The 19,799-nt window shown below is 46.2% G+C and overlaps 2 protein-coding genes across 6 annotated transcripts in view; one reads left to right on the forward strand and one right to left on the reverse strand.

The window, feature by feature from the left end:
- Window positions 1–9,252, forward strand: part of STK32A (serine/threonine kinase 32A) — a 137,107-nt gene extending 127,855 nt beyond the window's left edge. For 3 of the 4 annotated variants that reach the window (XM_034779482.1, XM_034779483.1, XM_034779484.1), the window contains 5 exons: window positions 687–812; window positions 948–989; window positions 1,716–1,844; window positions 6,444–6,508; window positions 7,732–9,252. In XM_034779482.1, coding sequence (XP_034635373.1) covers window positions 687–812; window positions 948–989; window positions 1,716–1,844; window positions 6,444–6,508; window positions 7,732–7,825 — 456 coding nt within the window. In that variant the 3' untranslated portion in view covers window positions 7,826–9,252. The remainder of the gene's footprint in view (window positions 1–686; window positions 813–947; window positions 990–1,715; window positions 1,845–6,443; window positions 6,509–7,731) is intronic. The other variant, XM_034779486.1, reaches the window with a different exon arrangement.
- A 5,404-nt stretch (window positions 9,253–14,656) lies between these two features.
- Window positions 14,657–19,799, reverse strand: part of DPYSL3 (dihydropyrimidinase like 3) — a 75,056-nt gene continuing 69,913 nt past the window's right edge. For both annotated transcript variants that reach the window (XM_034778560.1, XM_034778561.1), the window contains exons 10-14: window positions 18,734–18,875; window positions 17,801–17,971; window positions 17,103–17,282; window positions 15,906–16,068; window positions 14,657–15,366 (exon numbers count right to left, since the gene is read on the reverse strand). In XM_034778560.1, the coding sequence (XP_034634451.1) occupies window positions 15,278–15,366; window positions 15,906–16,068; window positions 17,103–17,282; window positions 17,801–17,971; window positions 18,734–18,875 (745 nt within the window). In that variant the 3' untranslated portion in view covers window positions 14,657–15,277. The remainder of the gene's footprint in view (window positions 15,367–15,905; window positions 16,069–17,102; window positions 17,283–17,800; window positions 17,972–18,733; window positions 18,876–19,799) is intronic.

Below are 19,799 nucleotides of genomic sequence, written 5' to 3' on the forward strand. Positions count from 1 at the left end.
GCTACATTGTGCTCTTAAGAGACCAGGTGGTGCATAAACTGCCAAACCAAGAGTAGCCCTGTTTGAGGCACCACTCCCTCCCTGCTACCCTCGTGCTCTGGGAATGGAGGAAATAATTTGCCATTGGCCTACAGCATAACAAATTACATCACCACCCAAACCAACTCAACTCTGCCAGCTGCTGTGTTGGGGAGCAGGAGAAGAACTCTGCCATTCCCCTCTCTCTCTCCCCACTTTATTGTGTGGTCTATAGCCAATAACAATGTAGCCTAAATTCTGTCCTCTTCCTACACATTGATAGATAGCAAATAACATTGATATTCGTGGTATCAACAATAAGCTTGAGGGTGTGCTTGTGTGTATATATTCCTATATAAACACAGATTGTTGCTCTTCAGAACTTTTCAATTTCCCTTGTAACTGCATAGCATTACTACTGTAGTATTTGAAGCATTCCCTAGGTATTCACTGAATAAAGAGAATAGGGTGAATATCATGGGATCAGTATCGAGCTAAGGCAAAATTGGTACATTTTAAAAAGGCAACTGCTGTACATATAGACAGATGTAGATTCACAACCATGTGATTGAGATATATATATATATATATACACACACACCCTTTTTCTCCTGATTGTCTTCCCATGGCCTGGTGTCTAAACTATTGTGTTTAATTCCCATTGCCAGTTGCTTGAACCAAATCCTGAGGAACGTTTTGCTCAGCTGAAAGATATCCAGGACTTTCCGTATCTGGCTGATATTAACTGGGATGCAGTCCTACAGAAGAGGATAATGCCAGGATTCATTCCCACTGTAAGGCAATTTAAAAAAAACACATCATTTAGGATGTCTACACAATCAGAGTAACCTCCTATACACTGCACCTGATTCTCCACTACTTTGCACTAGATCAGAAAAGTAATGTACTTTTGCACACACTTTGCACAGGTATATATGACTACACAAGGTGCAAGGCAAGGGAAAATCCAGGTGAGAATTTTCATTTTATGATTAAGACTATTAAAGGGATAATTACCAATGTTGGATGCTCACAATTTGTATTATTGTTAGAGTTGGTAATGTCCTCATTAATTCTGTGTCTGTGTATTCAGAAGAAGTGCTCTAATGCACTTACAAGAAACCCTGTATTTTCAAACCTGTGTGCAGAGAATTCAGTGCTTGTAACCAACCCTATAATAACAAACTAGCATGCCTATCCAATGTGCTTAGGAGCAATCCTGCAGTAACAAACTGCTGTGAGCAACTGTGCTTGTGATCATTCTACAATTCAAAAAAACGTGCACAGCCCAGAACTCTCAGATAACCCTATGCGTATAACTTGGTTCTTGCCAGCCACTTTAGAATAGCCACTTATCCTGACAAATGACCCTTGATAACAAACCAATGCATATATACCTAAGGAAAAAAATCGTAATTATGGAAAGGAATACTCTAGATTTCTCTTTACACATCCAAAGAATCAGTATAAACAACAATGAATAAATGAGAAAGTGATTTGAGAATGATGCAATGTACCTTGACAGTGTCCTTCTAACCGAGGGGAGTGATAAAATATGTAAAAGGTTCAGCAGGAGCTCTGGCTAGGTTATTGTTATTGGTTTATTCATTAGAGAGTTATTTCCCAGGTTCTTTCCTGTTTGTAAGAGCCTCTTCAAGGCAGGGTCGATTCTAAGGTGACCTTTCTCTCCCCTATAGAAAGGTAGACTGAATTGTGACCCAACCTTCGAACTTGAAGAAATGATCCTGGAGTCCAAACCTCTTCATAAGAAAAAGAAGCGCTTAGCTAAGAAGGAGAAAGATACCAACAAAAGCTATTCCTCACAGGTGAGAGAGAAAGAGAGGCTGGTACCTATAGTCTTGGAAATCCCTTTCTTTGCACAAAAATCCGCTTGATATTTCATATGGATGCAGCAAAATTCAAACATGTAAATAGTCTGATTGTTGCTGTTGGGATGGCTTTATTCACAAAACGTCTCTGTACTAGTGACAGAATATCTACCAGGGACAGCATGATACAGTAATATGAATATTAACTTGTGCATAAATCTCTTTCCTAAATCTCTGCCTTAATTATGTAATTTTGATGTTTCATAACATAGATTTTGCATTTAATTTCCTTTATAAAAAGTCAGAAAAGGGGGAAAAAGAAATTGCCTGTGGTTGCTAATGTTCGGATTTAAACAGTCTCAGATGGCTCTGAATTTCAGGGAATGGAGTACGGGAAGGACTAGTTTCTGAAAGGTATTTTGCAAGCGTCTTCCAAGCAGCACTTCCAAGGTACCAGCAAACTCTTATGACTCCCCCACTATTCCAGACCTTGGCCTCTCTGCAGCCAACATGGCTCCATTATGCTAAGCTTGCAGCAGGATTTGCAATGTGGGCAAATCTTCATTATGGGCTAGGACAGGGGTAGGCAACCTATGGCACGCGTGCCAAAGGCGGCACACAAACTGATTTTCAGTGGCACTCACACTGCCCGGGTCCTGGTCACCGGTCCGGGGCGCTCTGCATTTTAATTTAATTTTAAATGAAGCTTCTTAAACATTTTAAAAACCTTATTTACTTTACATACAACAATAGTTTCATTATATTATTATAGACTTATAGAAAGAGCCCTTCTAAAAACGTTAAAATTATGACTGGCACGCGAAACCTTAAATTAGAGTGAATAAATGAAGACTCGGCACACCACTTCTGAAAGGTTGCCGACCCCTGGGCTAGGATCAGACCACCCACAACCTCATTTTCAATTGTGATCAAACTAAACCAGACGTTGAGTCTATGTCTCAGGAAGTGGAAAGCCAGTTTTTAAGGCACACAATGCACCACCCAGTTTATTTGTAAGATGCTGAAGGCCAGTTTGGGGTAGGAGCCTGTCCTTCCTTTCAGTTCAGACATCTAAAAGGTGAAGTGTTTCTAAGGCCATGTTTAGACTAGGAAAATCAGTTGTGTTTAAAACATGTTGGCAGGTCATGATAACATTAGGAGGGAGCCTAACGAAGCCCTAGAGTGAAATCCGGGCCCCATTGAAGTCAATGTCAAAACTCCCATCAACTTCTATGTGGCTGGAATTTCTCCCCTGCATAGATGCCATAGGGATTTGTTAAAGCTGAAGTCTCCCTTATCCCTCTTCTATGATAAAGATCTTCTAAGTAAATAGAATTGGATTCTTTAAAAATTAAGTTATTTTAAAGGTCAGCTGAATCTCTGAGCATCTTAAATATTTTACCATGGCCTGGGATAAGAGCTCTTTCATTTACAAAACTGATCCTTTTTAATACTCCTCATCAGTGGAAGCAAAAGCAGCCTGATCCCCACTCCTTCTGAATCAGCTGTGCAGAGTGAACGTTGCCAGCAGATTGAGTGCAGCCAAGAGGCAGCAGAACTCCGTAGAATGTGTTGGGTTTTGTGAAAAACCTAGGAATTGGGAAAGTTTATTCCAAAAACGTGTTGTTATTTTTTAAGTAAAATTTCTCAAGAAACAAAATAAAACAGTGTTTTCTAAGGAGGCTGGTTTGACTGACAACCTATGGCATTAAACAGCAGTGGTCTCCCTAGATGTGATAGTGGGTCATGCTTTGGTCTTTGCTGCACCCTTCCCCTCTCTTCTCATCTCTGGCACCCATCTCTGTCTTCGCTGTCAGGACTCTCTGCCTGCTTCTCCTCTCTTTGCCTGCATATCACCTCCCTGCTATAAAAGGCCTTTCTTTCCTCCCTCCGCACCCCCTACCGGTTTCCTCCTTTTAAAGGTATCGGTTCCCCTGCGCACACTTTCCCTTGCTGTAGGCCTCATTCTTTTAATACCTTGAAAGATAGGAGGTGTGAGGTGGAAGGGTCTGCAGTGATCATCTTTTTGGCTCCCATTCCTTTTTGATGGGAGGACTCTTTGAGATCAGAGGTTGAGGAGGAATGTACTGTCTGGGCAGTTTTCTCAGAAGCATCTTTAAATAAATTTAGTTTATAGTAGTTCAAAACCTCGTGTGTGAGGTAAACATTACAATATTCTTCATGTAGACCAGGGATGAAAGTAAAATTGATCTCTTACTGGTACAGGGCTGGCTCTCCCCTCCCTCCTCCTCTTCCCCCCCCCCCAGAAGGGGCGGGGCCTCAGGCAGAAGGGGCGGGGGCCAGCGTCCCCCAGCCAGTCCATCTGCACTGCCTGGCCCGTGCCGCCAGGGGCTCCAGCCGTGATTTAAAGGGCCCAGAGCCCCACGTCCTTTTAAATCACCGGCCCCAGGGCAGCTGCTCCTTTTTGCCCCCACTTCACCCCGGCTGGGGGGGCAAAAGGGGCAGTGACATTAAAGCGCTGCCGTGGCAGCGCTTTAAAGTCAGTGATATGGGCTGGTACCGGCGGGCACATTTTACCAGTGCGCCGTACCAGCTCGTACTGCCTTACTTTCACCCCTGATGTAGACCATGGCTATAGGATTTTCTAGGGCATTTTATGTCTGCTTTACCAGTTTTCTTTGTGCATTTAGGTCTGGAATTTACTGACACTAGTATTCATTCAGGGAGACCCTCAGGGTTAAGTTCATTGTCAGCAGGCAGTGAGAAAACCTGAGATATCTCTACTGTTCAAATCACTGTGTGTGTGTGTGTGAGAGAGAGAGAGAGAGAGAATGATGGCTCTGAGGACTGAAACTGTATGAAGGAAGCAACAGCTGAGCATAATGCTCAGAGGAAATTAAAAGTGAAATGCAAGGTTATGAATTCTTGGGGTTGCATTAAACCAGAGCCTGTGTCATACATAGCAAGGAGAGGTGCACTGTTGCTCACGGCTTCGGGGAGTGCTAGAGCTGAGTCTCTTTAAGGAATCGTGTCAGTGTCTGACTTGTACAAATGGTTCAAAGAAGGCATTTGTCACTTTTTTCCTTTTACCATGCGCCGGTGACTGGAATGCAGGTGGTGTCTGGTGGCCCAGTGAAACGCTGTCTCTGAGGTGAATGAAGCAACCAAACTCCAGAGCTATCAGAACCGATCTTGCCAGTCAGAGTTAGGGCTCATAAATGTTTTATTTGCCTTCAGGCAGGTTTTTTTTTCCCCCCTTTGTTTGTAGTCTGTGTGTGTGGCTGCTGATAGACAGTGATAGAATGGAGTAGGTGTGACATTGATCCTGGCCTGAGGCTTGCCCATCTCTTCCATCAAGCTTCACTGAGCCCAAATGAGGCAGGCTCTCGACAGAGCTCTGTCACCTGGCCACAGCAGAAGGAAATCTGGCTTTCCATACTAACGTTTTGCCATCCATCCTAGGTGCTGAAAGCACTTGACCAGCATTAATGAAACCTCCCAGCACTCCTGGGGAGTGGGTATCATTCTCCCCACTTTACAGATGGGGAAACCACAAGCCAGAGCTGGTAACAGAACAGTTTTGAAACAAGGCCTGCACATAACTAACTGCATGAATCTATTTCCATTGCTCCTTTTCCCTCACCTACCACTTGTAGCTCTCACGTGTTGTGCCCTGCCTACCCTTAAGCTGTCAGCTCTTCTGGGAGGGAAAAATGTCTCTCTGTGTATTTTGTAAGGGGCCTAATGCCCTGTGATTAAATGGCAATCACAATAATGCGAACCCCCTAATTCTGTGCTTTAGACACAAGACTGCTCCTCCTTCCATCTCTCTTTATCTAATGAAAGCGGAGAGAGAAGAAGGTAGGGCTTTCTGTACATTTTCAGCTCCCATGCCGCAAATTCTCTCTTTCAGACGAGAGGTAAAACAGAGGCCTCGCTTGCTTATCATTATGAAAGATACCAATGGCACAGTTGGGACTATTGAGGAATATCAACCGGTCTGCCTTGGGGAAATTCTAGTTTGGGGATTTAATCTTTTGCCAACTTCAAGTGCCTCCTGTAGAATCAACTGCTGAAATAATTCTTCCCAACTTCCTGGCCAAAGCAGTTCTGTGGTTTTGCTTGTGCGGTTCAATCATGCACCTTATTTCCCTTCCCTAAAAGCGTGTGGGAGGTATTTCAGGAATGGATGGAGGGATCCCTCTATACATTCTGTAAGGCACTTTGGGTTCACCACAGCATTAACTTGAGCAATTTACACTTAACTTACTTCTTTTATATTTGCCTAGCACGAGTGAGAAGAGGCAGCCTGCACAATAATTCTCTCTAATACCCTGCATCCACATTGGCGCTGCTCTCACTCGTGTGTGGTGCTAAGACTTCTGGGGGCACATCACATGCTTTGTATAGCTGCGGTAAACTGAGCTCTTCTATGAATCCTTTCTCAAAACTGAAGACCTTCTGTGATGGAATAAGCACTGTTGAATATAACACATTGCCCTGATTGCCATTCTTCTACCTGTAAGGGCATACCCATTTATGCCTAATGGATGGGAACACCTCAGATACTGTCCTGTGTCAGTTGTGAACTCTAACTGTCCTCACCTCTGTTTTTTCCCTATTTCAACATGGAAGGGCTGCCGTCTTCAGAAGCACCTGGAGTCACTGCAAAGGGACTTCATTGTTTTCAACAGAGAAAGGTAAGTAGTGACTTAGGAGAAGTGGACCACTCTGGCAGGTTTTTCAGTGTGTTGGTAAGACCTTCCACCTGACTAGCTCTCCATCTGCCCAAACCTCTATAGGGTTCTATTATATTTTTTAAAAAACAGTTGAAATAGCAGTGGAGAGGAGCAGATGTTAGTGAATGTTATTTAATCCAGTATCTGAAGGGGAATGGAGTGGCATTTTTACTCATGAGATAAAGGGTAAGGCCCACAGTACTGAAAACTGGAACCCATACTGCCTTAAATTCCTAATGAATTTGGATAAACTATTGTCAGAGATTGCATGGGATGTTCCCTGATGTTTTTAATGGAATTTATTCTGCATCCATTTATGTTGAATCATATAAACCTCTCCAAACAGGGGACAGGCTGAGGAGTAGATAGACAGTAAATCAATTAAAGAAAACCAAATACCCAGAAGTGTGCTCCAGCTTCATAAACCCCAAAGTGGAGACTGCCTCCCAGTTCTATGCATTAGCCACAGAACAGAGCAGGACCAGTTCTACCACATCTAACCGAATCTCTGCCGTTACAAGTAACCCCTCATCGTCTGTTACAGAGCTGAACCTTGAGCCTAGTTAGTATATCTTAAATGAACAAGATATGAAGTTGGAATAAATTCCATTGAAATGCTCTGAACATTAGATGAAATTAACATACCAATCCTATGATATTCCATGCAAATTCACATGATTTTAAGGGTACATGCCTGTAACACTTGCTCATACAAGTAGAACCCCTGGAAATCAGAGTCTACTTCTGTAAGTATTGTTCATGTGAGCAGGGATTGCTGGAGTGGGCCCAAAGTTTGTAATGATCCCCCTGAAGTAGAGCCTCCTTTTCGGGGGACGAAAAGAGCACTAATTGTGAAATTGCCAGACTTAGGCCACCCAGGAACAGGGGAGAGAATATGTTAGGGTGTACTCAGAAAATGGGTGGGGAAGAGTGCTGATAAGGGTGTGCTCAAGACAAGGACTCAGCAGGCATGGCTGTTGCACTGTGCTAGCAGAAATAATGTAGCTAGCCGAAATGCTGTAGCACTCACTAGAGGAGAAATCGGCTGAAATCAAGCTTATGTATGGATTAAGAATTGACTGGTAAAATACACACCGAGCTGGCGGTGAAACAGGCATACACTGCTGCCTCATGCTGGCTTTCTCCCTTGGGTTTTGACTTTTCATTTTTTTCTTTTTTTTAAGGATGAGGAGACACCACAATGAAATCCAAGAGAATATAACACTGGCACAAACCAAAGACCCAGAAGAAGAAGACAGCCAGAACAACAACCTCTGAGCTCACTTAGCCTCTGCCCTGGTGTGTTCCCCAAGGGCTCATTGCACACCTACACATGTTCGTGGAGCTTGGTGAATAGAATTACCCACTGATAAAAGGACAATGCACATACCCCAGCACGGGGCGTCTAAGCCAGAAATTTGTGCACCTTTCTTTTCCTCCTTCCACCCTAGGTCAGGTGAATACAGGGGACCAGGGAGAGGTCTTTAGTACTGCCCCTGCAAATAACCTGCCAAAATTAACAAGAGTCAGAGCCTCCTTCTTTGCCGGAGATGGTTGCAGGAATTTGACCACAAGAAGATGTCTCTTTTTCAGACGAGACCCTGAGTGCAGGAAGGAGGAGCTTATCCTTGTGGAGCAGGATGCCTGCTGGCACAACATTTGGGTATTGAAGTCCTAGTGTAAAGCTAGGCTAGAGATCAGTTGATTGCCAGTGGGAAGCAACAGAAGGGTATTTAATGCATAATTAGATCTGTCACATAGAATCAATATTAGAGATGAGCCAGCAGCAGAATCACAGACCCAAACTTTTTTGGAAGTTTGGATTTTGACATGAGCCTCATAGCTTAGACTCATCTCTAATTGTTAGAGGCAGAAGGGGCTGCTCTCAGCTGCCAGGCAGAAGACAGGAACTTTGCTTCCAGCAGGATTTATTTCTAATATTTCTTTAGTCTATGGTAGGGAAATGATCTAGTTCCTCAATATGGGGAAAAGGCAATAATGGTTTCTTATGTCTGTTTTGCTGTTTCTGAGTGATGAAATTCCCTAGCTTCCCTGACCTTATGCTATTGGGCAGGGCTGGCTCAGCAATGGCTAAGAGCATGTGAACAATGGGGACTGGTAGGGAAACCTACTCATTTGGGTCAGAAAAGGAAGAGGTAGTAGCTCTGTATTGCTGGATAACACGCTAGGGTGGATGCTTCACTAGCACATACTACAGACTAAGTTCACCACTGGCATAAGCAGATGCAACTCCATTGAGTCCAATGAGGTTATGGCCCCTTACACCAGAGGTAAATTTGGTTATGCATCTTTAAGTGTGATAGAATGTTAACTTTGTAGTCTCAATTTCCCTTTCACTAAGGTGTTAGACATGAACATTATGGACCAAATTCAACCCTGGTCTAAGCAGCCACAATGCCCAATGGTAACTCCACCAACTTACACCAAGATTGAAATTGGCCAAAGCACCTGGTTTATAGTGATGCTGTGAATGATGCTATCTGTTAAAGCATTAGGGCCCTGAGTTCTCACCTTCTTGTTTTGCTTCTGTCTTACTCTCACTGTGTGTTAAACTGTCTCCCATCTGCCCAAAACTGTTCTTGGTATCCCCCTGCGACTTCCTTTCTCTCCCTGTCTGAATCTGATCAAGTAGAAGTCTGAATAAAAACAAGGTATGAGACTCCTTCCCAGACAATTAAAAGCCAGTGTTGTTTCTGAGGTCACTTGCATTTCAAGCCAAAGTGTGAGTTTCCACTGTTCTGAGCCAACCGGGATCTCCTTGACTTTTATTTTAAATGTGCTTTTGTCCTTCGCGAAGCTGTTTTAAAAATTCTTCAGGAACAGCATCTGCACACTGCAACCTGGAAGCAGGTCTTGGTTCCATTCTCTGATACATTCAGAAAACTCGGGAAAAGAGCCATCCTTGCTTTACACGTTTAGACCACCTGGGGCAGGATGGGTGCCTTCTTACAGATGCAAATGGTTTATTAGTATTATGAGTAAGCCATATTCTGTTGATTAAACAGTGGCTATGTTGTTTGGTTTGGGAGAATGCAGTTTATCCTTATGCATTAGCAAGCAGCTGCCCCCAAGGAGGGCTCAGAGGCCTCTAGGGAGAGTGATCAGTGTATGCAGCATTAGAAGTAGCAGCAGTTATGGCACCAGTGCACAATCCCTTTCTGAGAAGGTTGGACCCCCAAACCCAAACTCCAGATCTGAATGTCCCTGAACTGTGGGTGTGCTTGGAATCTGAATGCAGCACCGTAGCCTGAAGTTAGTCCCCATCTTTGTAATGGGAACTTTAGGGGGAGGAATGAAACACTGATCTGAATGCTGAGGCTTGAGCACATGACTGCTTTTAGCAGACAGAATCTCATAGCGGAAGGATCTAGTGGGAATGGCCCCATCCTCACAGCAGGGTGTTTTGAGTTTGCTTTATTTCCCCCATTTCATAAATCTACTAAGAGAAGCCCAACCCCACTATGCACTAGCCATGGCCCTCTTTCCTTCACAAGAAGTTGGATACCATTCAAGATGTATCATCGCCGAATGATTGAAAACAGCCAGTGGCATGAATTGAAGTCAAATGAAGCTAGCTGTTTCCCTTCCGCTCTCTCAAATGGTCACCCCATGCTCTCTCTGAGGTGGTAAAGTCACCTTCTCCAAATTCCCTACCACCTTCTCTGTGGAGTCATCTTCAACGTTGATCCAATGAAAGCAGGATGGAAAAGACCAACAGAAAACCTAAAACACAATGGCTGGATGGCATCAATGGACACGTGTCCCTCACAGGCATCCTACCCCCTGACATGCTCAGACACAGCATTGGATTTTCAATCCAGTCCTTACTTTGACCCAATTTGGATTGATTGATGGAATTACAGGGGGATCAAGTGACCCTCACCACTACCACCACACTATCAATTAAAACTCACAACAGTCCTGGCTCCCAGTCTGTTGCTCTGAGCAATCTCAGTACTAGTACTTAGTGCTTACCTTTAAAGTGCTGTACAAGCATTAAGTAATGAATCCTTACAACACCCCATCACAGAGGTCCTGACACCCTTTTACAGATAGAGAAACTGAAGCAAAGTAAGGCTTGGAGTGCTGACCTTTTGCTTACAGGAACTGGCTGGGGCTTCAGGAGCTCCCGATTCAGTTCCTGGCTCTCCCAAACTTCCAGTGTGACCTAGCTCAAACTGCTTCATTTCTCAGTGGATCAGTTAGTCATCTGTAAAACAGGGATACACCTACCGCAGAGGGGCGTAGTGAGGCTAAAACGGACTCTTGGCGAAGTACTCAGATACTATGCTAATAGGTGCCCATATAAGGACCTAGTTGAAATGCCCCAGGAAGACTGTTGAGAGCTAGGACTCGAACGCTAGTATGCCTAGCTGCTTGTTTTATGTAGCGCCCTGGTATTCCAAGCCTTCTTGCTACAGACCCACTACCTCACCCTGTTACCAAACACAGGTCAGAGGTTGTGCTTACGCCCACCCCCACTGTTTTGTCAAATCTGTTTTTTGACAGTGGGAGCCTGCTAACAGAGGAGAATATTCTAAATGACCCCATAGCCGAGCACTCTAAGTACTTTTGGACAGAACAAGCATGCATTGATTCAGCCCGCAGCTGTCAAAAGCCCCATGCAACCTGAGTGATAGGAATAAATGTCTCTCTCAACCCAGATGCCCACTTTTTATCCCTGACAGTGGGATCAGCTTGAGTTTGATCTCATCGCTGAAAGGAATGCTTGGTTCTCACACAATTGGCTGCATTCATCTCTTTCACCTACAGGTGTTAGCCCCAACCAGAGTTAATACTATTACTGGTCACTGCTCTGGCACCGAAAAGGAGCTGCTTTGTTTTGCAATGGGCCATGCACATTGATGATGCTAATAATTAAATCCTAATCCTAGCGTTCCTGCAATCTCTGGTGTGGTTTTATTTGAGTAAATTAGTCTGTCATGAATGATTTCTGCCTTCAGCACATAGTATCAGCTGTGTAGGTATTTTTACCACCTGTGTCACAACAGTATTTGAGCACCGTACTAAATACCAATAAGACTTCCCTTCACCCACTGATTCCAAGACATGAAGTGGAAGGAGTTTTTCCCCCCTGTTGTAATGTATTATAAAATTCCATGAAGCCTTTGACCCGTGAGCATGTTTCACATTTCATGGCGACTTTGCTCGTGACCATTCCAAGTTCCACAGTCAGTGGCCCATCCCACGAAAGCATTGCTCTCCTCATATTAGTTCCATTGTTTCTGCTGAGGGCAGGTCATCCTTTCAGAAGTAAGGGAGGATCTCAGAGTTCCTCGGGCCCCACCCCAGTGACCTTTGTCCAGGATAAGGAAGGAGTGTGAAGGGAGCCAGCATGGAGTCTGAAATACATGTAGATACAACAGGTGGATTGCTGAGGTCTTGTCAGCCTTTTAGAACTACAGCATCTACCCTCATTCTAGATGAGGCGCCTGGATTTTGCACTGAGAGGGTTGGGATCCATCTCGCCCATCTATACATCCTAATCAGCTAGTTGACTCCCACTCCTCAAACTGGCCTGCAGGCTTTCTGTTGACCAATGAAAAGACCAGCAGAGGGATCTGCAGACAGCAACCCTGACGCACTGTGCACCCTGTGTGGACGTTAACGAAACCAGGCAGCTCCCACGAGCTGAAAAATCTAATTGCAGTTTGAATTTAGTGTTGAAAGCTCACTCAACAAGTAATTTGATATAGCATCTAATTCACTTTAGATGCAAGGGGCAGACAAGCACACGTTAAAGGTAACTTGCCATTTTCTTCAGCTCTGTGGATGCTGGCACATTCGCAACTATCAGCCAAATGAAGAATTAAGACAACTTTTATACATGGACTCCAAAAAGGACAACTGTGTGAACAGCTGCAGAGCCTCAAGGCGGATGAGAGAGATCATTTCACTGATGATTTGTCCATCCCTCTGGGCCATCCACCTTTTCCTTTTCTTCCAGAAGAGCCCAGTTTCTGTTAGTACTAAGAAAATCTCAATGATATTTTTCTCTACACATCCTAAGAAAACCCCCAAACAAACCCTTGAAGGTTTTACATTTTGACTCAACGCCTGAGCCACTTCAATAGCTACTGTCACTTACATAGGGGGGAGCTGAAAGTTTTACAAAGTTGCCAACTTTCTCAATATTTTTTTAAAGACCCAGCTGTTGAAATCATGTGAATACACAACACTGTCAGTTTTCATTTAAAAATAAATACAATTTCTAGCCCTTAGAGCTGTGGAGGAAAGCTTGAAAACAAAGCAGGTGCCACCAGAAACCATAAAACAAACAAGAACCAATTAAAAAAAAAAAGAAGTCAATCTCGTAATTTTGGGGGGCCTGATTCATCATTTTGGAATTCTTATGGTTGGAAATACTGCATTGCTCTTAATTCTCCCTGGACTCTTTATAATTAAGATGACAGAGTTTATTATGAGAGCGAAATGGGAACTGAAACTTTCATTGCCCCAAACAGTAGCAGTTAAGTTTTCCAAGTGAGTCCCTGATTTTGAATGTCTCAGTTCTTGTTGCCCAATGTGAAAGATGGTAGCCAGGACCTGGCTTTTTAGAAGTGTTGTGTATCTATATATAACTCCCATTGATTCCAACTGTAGGGGCTCAGTCATCTGAAATATCAAACCCACGATGTTTAAAGTTGAGCACCTAAAACCAAAGAACTCAGTCAGTCAGTGGTCATTTTTGAAAATTTGAGCCTAGAAACGTATCCAAGTTGAGTTGATTCTTCTTTCTCCTGGCAGGGTTACCAGGCAGTGGGAGAGGTCTAACCTCCTGCTATTGACCCAGCTCTGCAGTGGGATGGTGGAGACAGGCTGGCAAATACAACGTTTTAACTTAGTCCATTTTGAGTGTTTGCAATAGGTGTCAGCTTGGCAGCCCTGGAGGTAGAGATTGAAGTCATCTGTTTATCCCTGGCATGGGCAGTAGCAAGACAGGTTTCTCCCACATCTCACTACCAACCCTGTTCTGGATGGGGCCACTTCTAAACAAGACGGGATAGTTCAGGGTTCAAATCCATTTGGTTCCTGGCCTCTCTGGACTGCCAAGAAATGGATCTCATTGTGATATATTTAAAAAACGTGAACCCATCACTTTTCAGGGTCACTCTCCATTGGATTTCTCGCCCCCTTCCAAATACAGGAAAGCAGCTCAGGAGCTAATTAACCTGCAGCTCTTCATTTCTGATGTCCCAGCACCACCTTGTGGGGACAAGTTAGTATTGAAAAGATAAAAAACAATCCAGACTCCAACGAGCAACTGCTGAACTTGAATTAACATGCAAACTAGATACAGTACCATTAATTTAGGCTTGAATAGAGACTGGGAATGGCTGAGTCATTACACACATTGAATCTATTTCCCCATGTTAAGTATCCTCACACCTCTTGTCAACTGTCTGAAATGGGCCATCTTGATTATCACTACAAAAGTTTTTTTTCTCCTGCTGATAATTGCTCATCTTAATTCATTAGTCTCTTAGAGTTGATATGGCTACTTCCACCTTTTCATGTTCTGTGTGTATATGTATCTCCTTACTATATGTTCCATTCTGTGCATCTGAAGAAGTGGGCTGTAGCCCACGAAAGCTTGTGCTCAAATAAATGTGTTAGTCTCTAAGGTGCCACAAGTACTCCTGTTCAATCCACCTGCTAACATTCAGTAGGATCCAGGAGCTTCTTGTGATAGTGCCTGTTTGCTGAAGAGGGCAGAAGGAGGCACTGGCCATGTCTCAGGCGCCCTGTTGTGAAAGGGGCAGCATTAAGGTCACTTGCAATGAGCACCTTCCCGTAGTGCATATAAATGTGTCTAACGTGTCAGGCAGGGTTCATGGCAAAGTCTTCAAAAGGAGACAGGAACATCAATGCTGGGTCTTAAGAGAGTAAAGTGGGAGCGGACCAAACAAGGATAAGGCTGTCTCAGGAGGCGCTAGAGTATTGGCAGGGACTTTTCCACAACCCCCTCACTTCCCAATTCCTACGCACACACCCCATGGGAATCGGGGGCCAACAGAGAGTTTCCCCTTTTATGGCCGTGGAGAAAAAACAAACTGGTGCAGCGAATTGTTTGGAAGGAACAGTTGCTTTCTGTTTTTTAATAAAATGTACAAAGTAATAAAGTCTTACATGAGGCGATACAACAGAGCTGTTACAGAGATGACTCTGAGCTTCCCGATGGGCCTCACAACACAAGACGGAGGCAGCCATGTCTGACCAGCATTGAGTGGAAACAGATGAACATTGACACAACACACAGACCCACCTTACCCCTATCCACCTCCCACGATCCCTCCCCACAACCCTTCCACCCCACCCTCCCGCCGATTCCTTCTGAATAACCTGCCTAGCTAGTTCGTTCATGCCACGGTCATCCCATCTTTCTCCGCCCCCTCCTTACGATGCGGCATCACACAAGCACTCAACACGTATATTACAGACTCTTAACTTAGTGACCTGTCAGATCTGCATGCATGTAAAAATGAAAAAGAAAAAAATTAAGGCTATGCATAAACAGAAACCAAAGCAATATTTTTAAAGCTAGGTAGCAAATAGCGTTTGTGAAACATAAGGCTTGAGGCTTATTGATTCTTCAGCTCTGAACGGTTTTAAATTGCTTTTCCTTCTTAAATACCAATGTACCATTTTCCCCCTTGAATATTGGTGTTTCCTTCGCCACTTGGGTGCTTAACTCAGGGAGGTTATATTGGAGCGGCCTCCAGGGGGCGCTACAATGCGCTTGCTTGCTGAACGAACACCTTCGTCGACCTGGGTACCTGAAATTAGGACATGACCAGAAACAAAGGGAGGGGAGAAAGGGAAATTAGAGGGTTGTGGCTCACAGGCCAACCAGTCAGGAGGCCTGTGGTCTCTGAGAAGGTCCCTACACGACTCACTGGGGGCAGATTACTCTTAAGAGACCTACCCTCTTCCCCCTTTCACTCCAATAGAACCTCAGTGCCCCCAGGCAGCCCGCAGCTGCACTGACATCTCTGTGGAGCCTCCTCACTGGAGCTGCGCTGTCAGGGAGTGAGGGACTAGGAGGCAGTAGAGGGGCTCTGGCATTTAATCCCTTTAAGTTTGCAGGGGAAAAGTGGCTTGGGCGAGCTCCAGCCATCCCCCATTTAGGGGCCCCTCCGTGCAGCAAGCCCCACAGACTGGCCAGGGCAGCTCTCCCCAAGACATCACCACAACCATTTGTACAAAATCTAACCCCAGTCCCACCCTGTGCCCAGCCCTCTGGGACCTGGTGTCACTGGGTTCTTCGGTCCATGGGTACGCAGCACTTTACCGCGCAGAGACGGCTCACACTCACCTGACAGGCTGAATCCAGATTGATGGAGATTCCTGACGGGAGGCGTCTGCCGGGTGGGGGATCCCCTGGTAGAGCCTGCAGGAGTACCGCCTTTAGGCGTGGCTGTCAAATCGAACACGGGCCCGTCATACATTCCTCTGGGCACGGCGTGCATCTCGGCCATCTGTTGTCAGAGACAGGGCACGGGAGGCAATGATGCTGCTTCTCTTAGTTACTGAGAACACTGGAACTGGGAAACCGGGATTCCCTGAACAGCGCAGGGAGCCCCTCCATCCTCCACAGCCCTCATCTGATTCAAGGCCACCATGCCCGCTGCTGCTGTCTGCAATGCTCTCACCCACCTCACAGGGCTTGCCGTGCACCAGACCTCCCCAGCACAGATGCCCACGTTCCTAATCCCTCACAGACTTCCAGTGTGACCTGGGGCAAATCCCTTAGCCTCAGTTCCATGCCTCAGTTCCCATCTGTAAAAGAGCCCTAAGCCCAGCGCAACAGGCGAATCCTTTATTGTGAATTACTGCCCCCCTGATGGGGAGAAAGTCCTCTCCCCAGCAGGGCTGGCGCTTCCACTAGGCGGTCACCTAGGGCAGCAGGATTTGGGGGGCGGCATTTTGCCACCCTCGGCGGAAATTCGGCGGCGGGGGGTCCTTCCACTCTGCATCTTCAGCGGTGGGTCCTTCACTCGCTCCGGGACCCGCCGCCGAAGTGCCCCGAAGACGCGGCGCGGAAGGACCCCGCCGCCGAATGCTTAGAGGAGGAGTGCTGCTGCCTAGGGCGGCAAAAACCCTGGCGCCACTCCTGCTCCTCAACCTCGTAGCCTCTGCTTTCTTCATTTCCCTCCAGACTGGCCATCCACCATTTACAGCAACATGTGCAAACAGCCCAAAATCCTACCTCTGCTGGTGACATATACTCTACACCCTTTGATGAGGCACCAGGGCCCAGTTGGGTGCCTAGCTCCCATTGATTTCTCATTTGAAACGCACTAACCGGGCAGCACTCAAGGGGCACAGTGACCTAAGCAGGAGAGTCCACTACTGCGGAAGAGAGCGACTCAGACATGTAGCTCCATTGGCGGTACCATTACAGCGATGGGAGTACAGCACGTGCACACGCTAAGCCCCTAAGGCAGCTGCAGTGTTTTCCCACACCTACGGGACTCGTTCTCCTGTGTTCCGGGTCTCCTCAACTCCTTACCTTCCTCCTGGCTTTAATGCGCTTGTAGACATAGTCTGGGAAAGGACTGCAGGGAATGAAGCGCCCAGCTCCCTGTGTCACATGCAGGTTGCCATCCTCCAGCATGATCTTCCCCTGGCAGATGACGACCAGCGGAGCCCCACGCAACTCCATTCCTTCAAAGATGTTGTATTCAGCTGCCTGCAGCACACGGGGAGGGGCAACAGGAGCATGAACCCAGGCGTTCTGAACCAGAGCCTGGCCAACTGAGATGATGTCCAGACTCTGTTACTAACCAATACCCACCTTGTGTACGGCCAAAGACTGGAATAGCAGGGGGTGCGAACAAGAACTGTGGCTAAGCACTAGAGCTCAGAATTGGCATCTTCCCCTTTTATTCAGGTGAGCACAGAGGTGCACAGTAGAGCCATGTGGGCCTGGAATAGTAACTAGGGGAGTTGTAGGTCAGGACAGAGGGGCGTTCGATGCTGTATTCAGGCTCAGAACTAAAAGAGCAAGAGGTGGTGCCACTCAGCATTCAGGACAAGCACAGCCCATCTCCTAGAGCCAGGGGCTGAGTGGTCTAACTCTGCAATCCAGGACCGAGTTACTTTCTTACATCCAAGTCTCCTACTTGGCAGTACAGAGCAGCTAACCTATCATGCCTGCCAGTTACGCCAACCACCTCCCAACACTCCCTAGGCCAGCAGCTGACTTACCGACTGGTGGCTTTTAGCTGAGACAATCTTCACTGCATCAGGATCCCATATGACCAGGTCGCTGTCCGACCCCACCGCTATTCTCCCTTTCCGTGGATACATGTTGAAGATTTTGGCAGCATTGGTGCTCGTCACTGCCACAAACTGGTTTTCGTCCATCTTCCCCGTGGCCTGTTCAGATATAAAACGGGTGGGTCTTCAACCTAGTTGCATTCATAGCTCCACAGTTCAGTAGGATCTCATGGGGAGGGAGAGGATGGTATCCAAGGAAACAGTATACCCCTTGTGTGAGCTGTGAGAACAGAAATGTAACAAGCCCAGACTAAAATGCCCACTTCCCTTAAAGCCAGTAGGATCGACTAAGGGTCAGCCAGTGAATATGAAGGGGAAAACCCACCCACTGGAATTTGTTTAGAAAGGAAAATCTCTGCATTAAAAATTACCTGGCTTTTGAAAACTGATATAAGGGGAACTAGAGTCTAGCAAGCCTTGGGTATGTTTCCCTTACCCAGATAACAGTAATACCCAGCTCTTATACAGAGCTTTTTATCAGACACTCTCAAAGCCCTTTACAAAGGAGGTCAGTAGCATTATCTCCATTTTACAGATGGGGAAAACTGAGGTGCAGTGCCTTGACCAAAGTCAGCCAGCAGGCCACTAACCAAGACAGAACTAGAACCCAGCTCTCCTTGATCCTAGTCCAGTGCTCTATCCATTAGATCACACCACCTCTCAGCAGCGCTGCATGCTTCAAAGGTCCTGGATTCTCACCCTGAATGTGCTCCACTCCCCCCACAATGCCCTCTCTCATTCCTGCCTGCTTGGCTTATGTAAACCTGCCATTGAGAAAGATGTCACCACAGGCAGGACCATGCCCCCTCCTCTGGGGAACCTGGATGAGTTACCCTTCCCTGACCCCAATCCGTTTCTTACCACTGCCTTGTCCCAGATGACGGACATCCGCTCCTCGATGCCATTGGTCCCTTCCGGGATTCCTGTGAAGTTGTCCTTCCCAATCGCCTTCTGTGCAGTGCTGAATGTGCAGTGAGCACTCCCCGAAATCTGCAGGTCGCCACTGGTCGGGTGGGGACAAAAGGGTTAATGTAAGACATTTTGTTGGCCTCAGGCACGATCTGCTCCAGTCTAAATGGAGAGAAGGGTCAGGGGTGACCTCTATGCATGGGCAGCCCCTGATTTTGTCTGTTTCCTTTCCCCGAGTCCTGTTCCTATGACCCTTCTACTTTGGGGATATTCCTGCATCTTCCTATGTAGCCACAATCAAAGCCACTCAATGGACCAGCCTTTGGGTCACTGCAGAGTCTTTTGACGCGAGCACACCCGCTGCGGAGGGCAGAAGCCACACTGGGTGGCTTGCAACAGACAGGATGGAAAACTGAGCTCAGACATTGCAATTAAACTGAAATGTGGCCAGGACACCAAGGTTAGTAGCCCAGCCCATGGGGAAAGTGCCATGGGATCTTTAATATCCACAAGCGGCCAGGAGCTTAAGTTTTATGGCACATCTGAAAGAGGCAACCCTGAAAGATGCTCATCCCCTTAGCGGCTCATCAGCACCCTACTGGGACACAGACCTCACTGGAAGAGCCAAGTCTGGCTGGCTGCCATAAACAGCCTCATCCTAGGCCCTACCCTCTTGTCTCTGGAGTCTGGGGCAGCAGACACAAAAGTGCCCCCCTCTTGGACGTGCCAAGATTACTTCCATTCTTGTAAATGTGCCGTATCGCTGCACACATGACATCTCCAGCAAAAGTAACCAAGCCAGGGGGCTTGCTTCAAGCCCATTTCATCTCAGCTGTTCAGAGAAGCTTTATTATTATTAGATTCAATGTCCCAAAGCCTGTTTAAAAAGCACCCCTAAAGAGCTTGCAGGGACTGAGCTGTGTGCTCTAGTCTGGTATATTCGTGTGTAAAGACACCAGAGGGCAGCAGCAAGCAGCTCTAGTGACCGAACCAGCAACTGCATTAAGTTCTCTGGAAA

The sequence above is a fragment of the Trachemys scripta genome, chromosome 8 (genome assembly GCF_013100865.1).
Source record: "Trachemys scripta elegans isolate TJP31775 chromosome 8, CAS_Tse_1.0, whole genome shotgun sequence".
Classification (NCBI taxonomy): Eukaryota; Metazoa; Chordata; order Testudines; family Emydidae; genus Trachemys; species Trachemys scripta.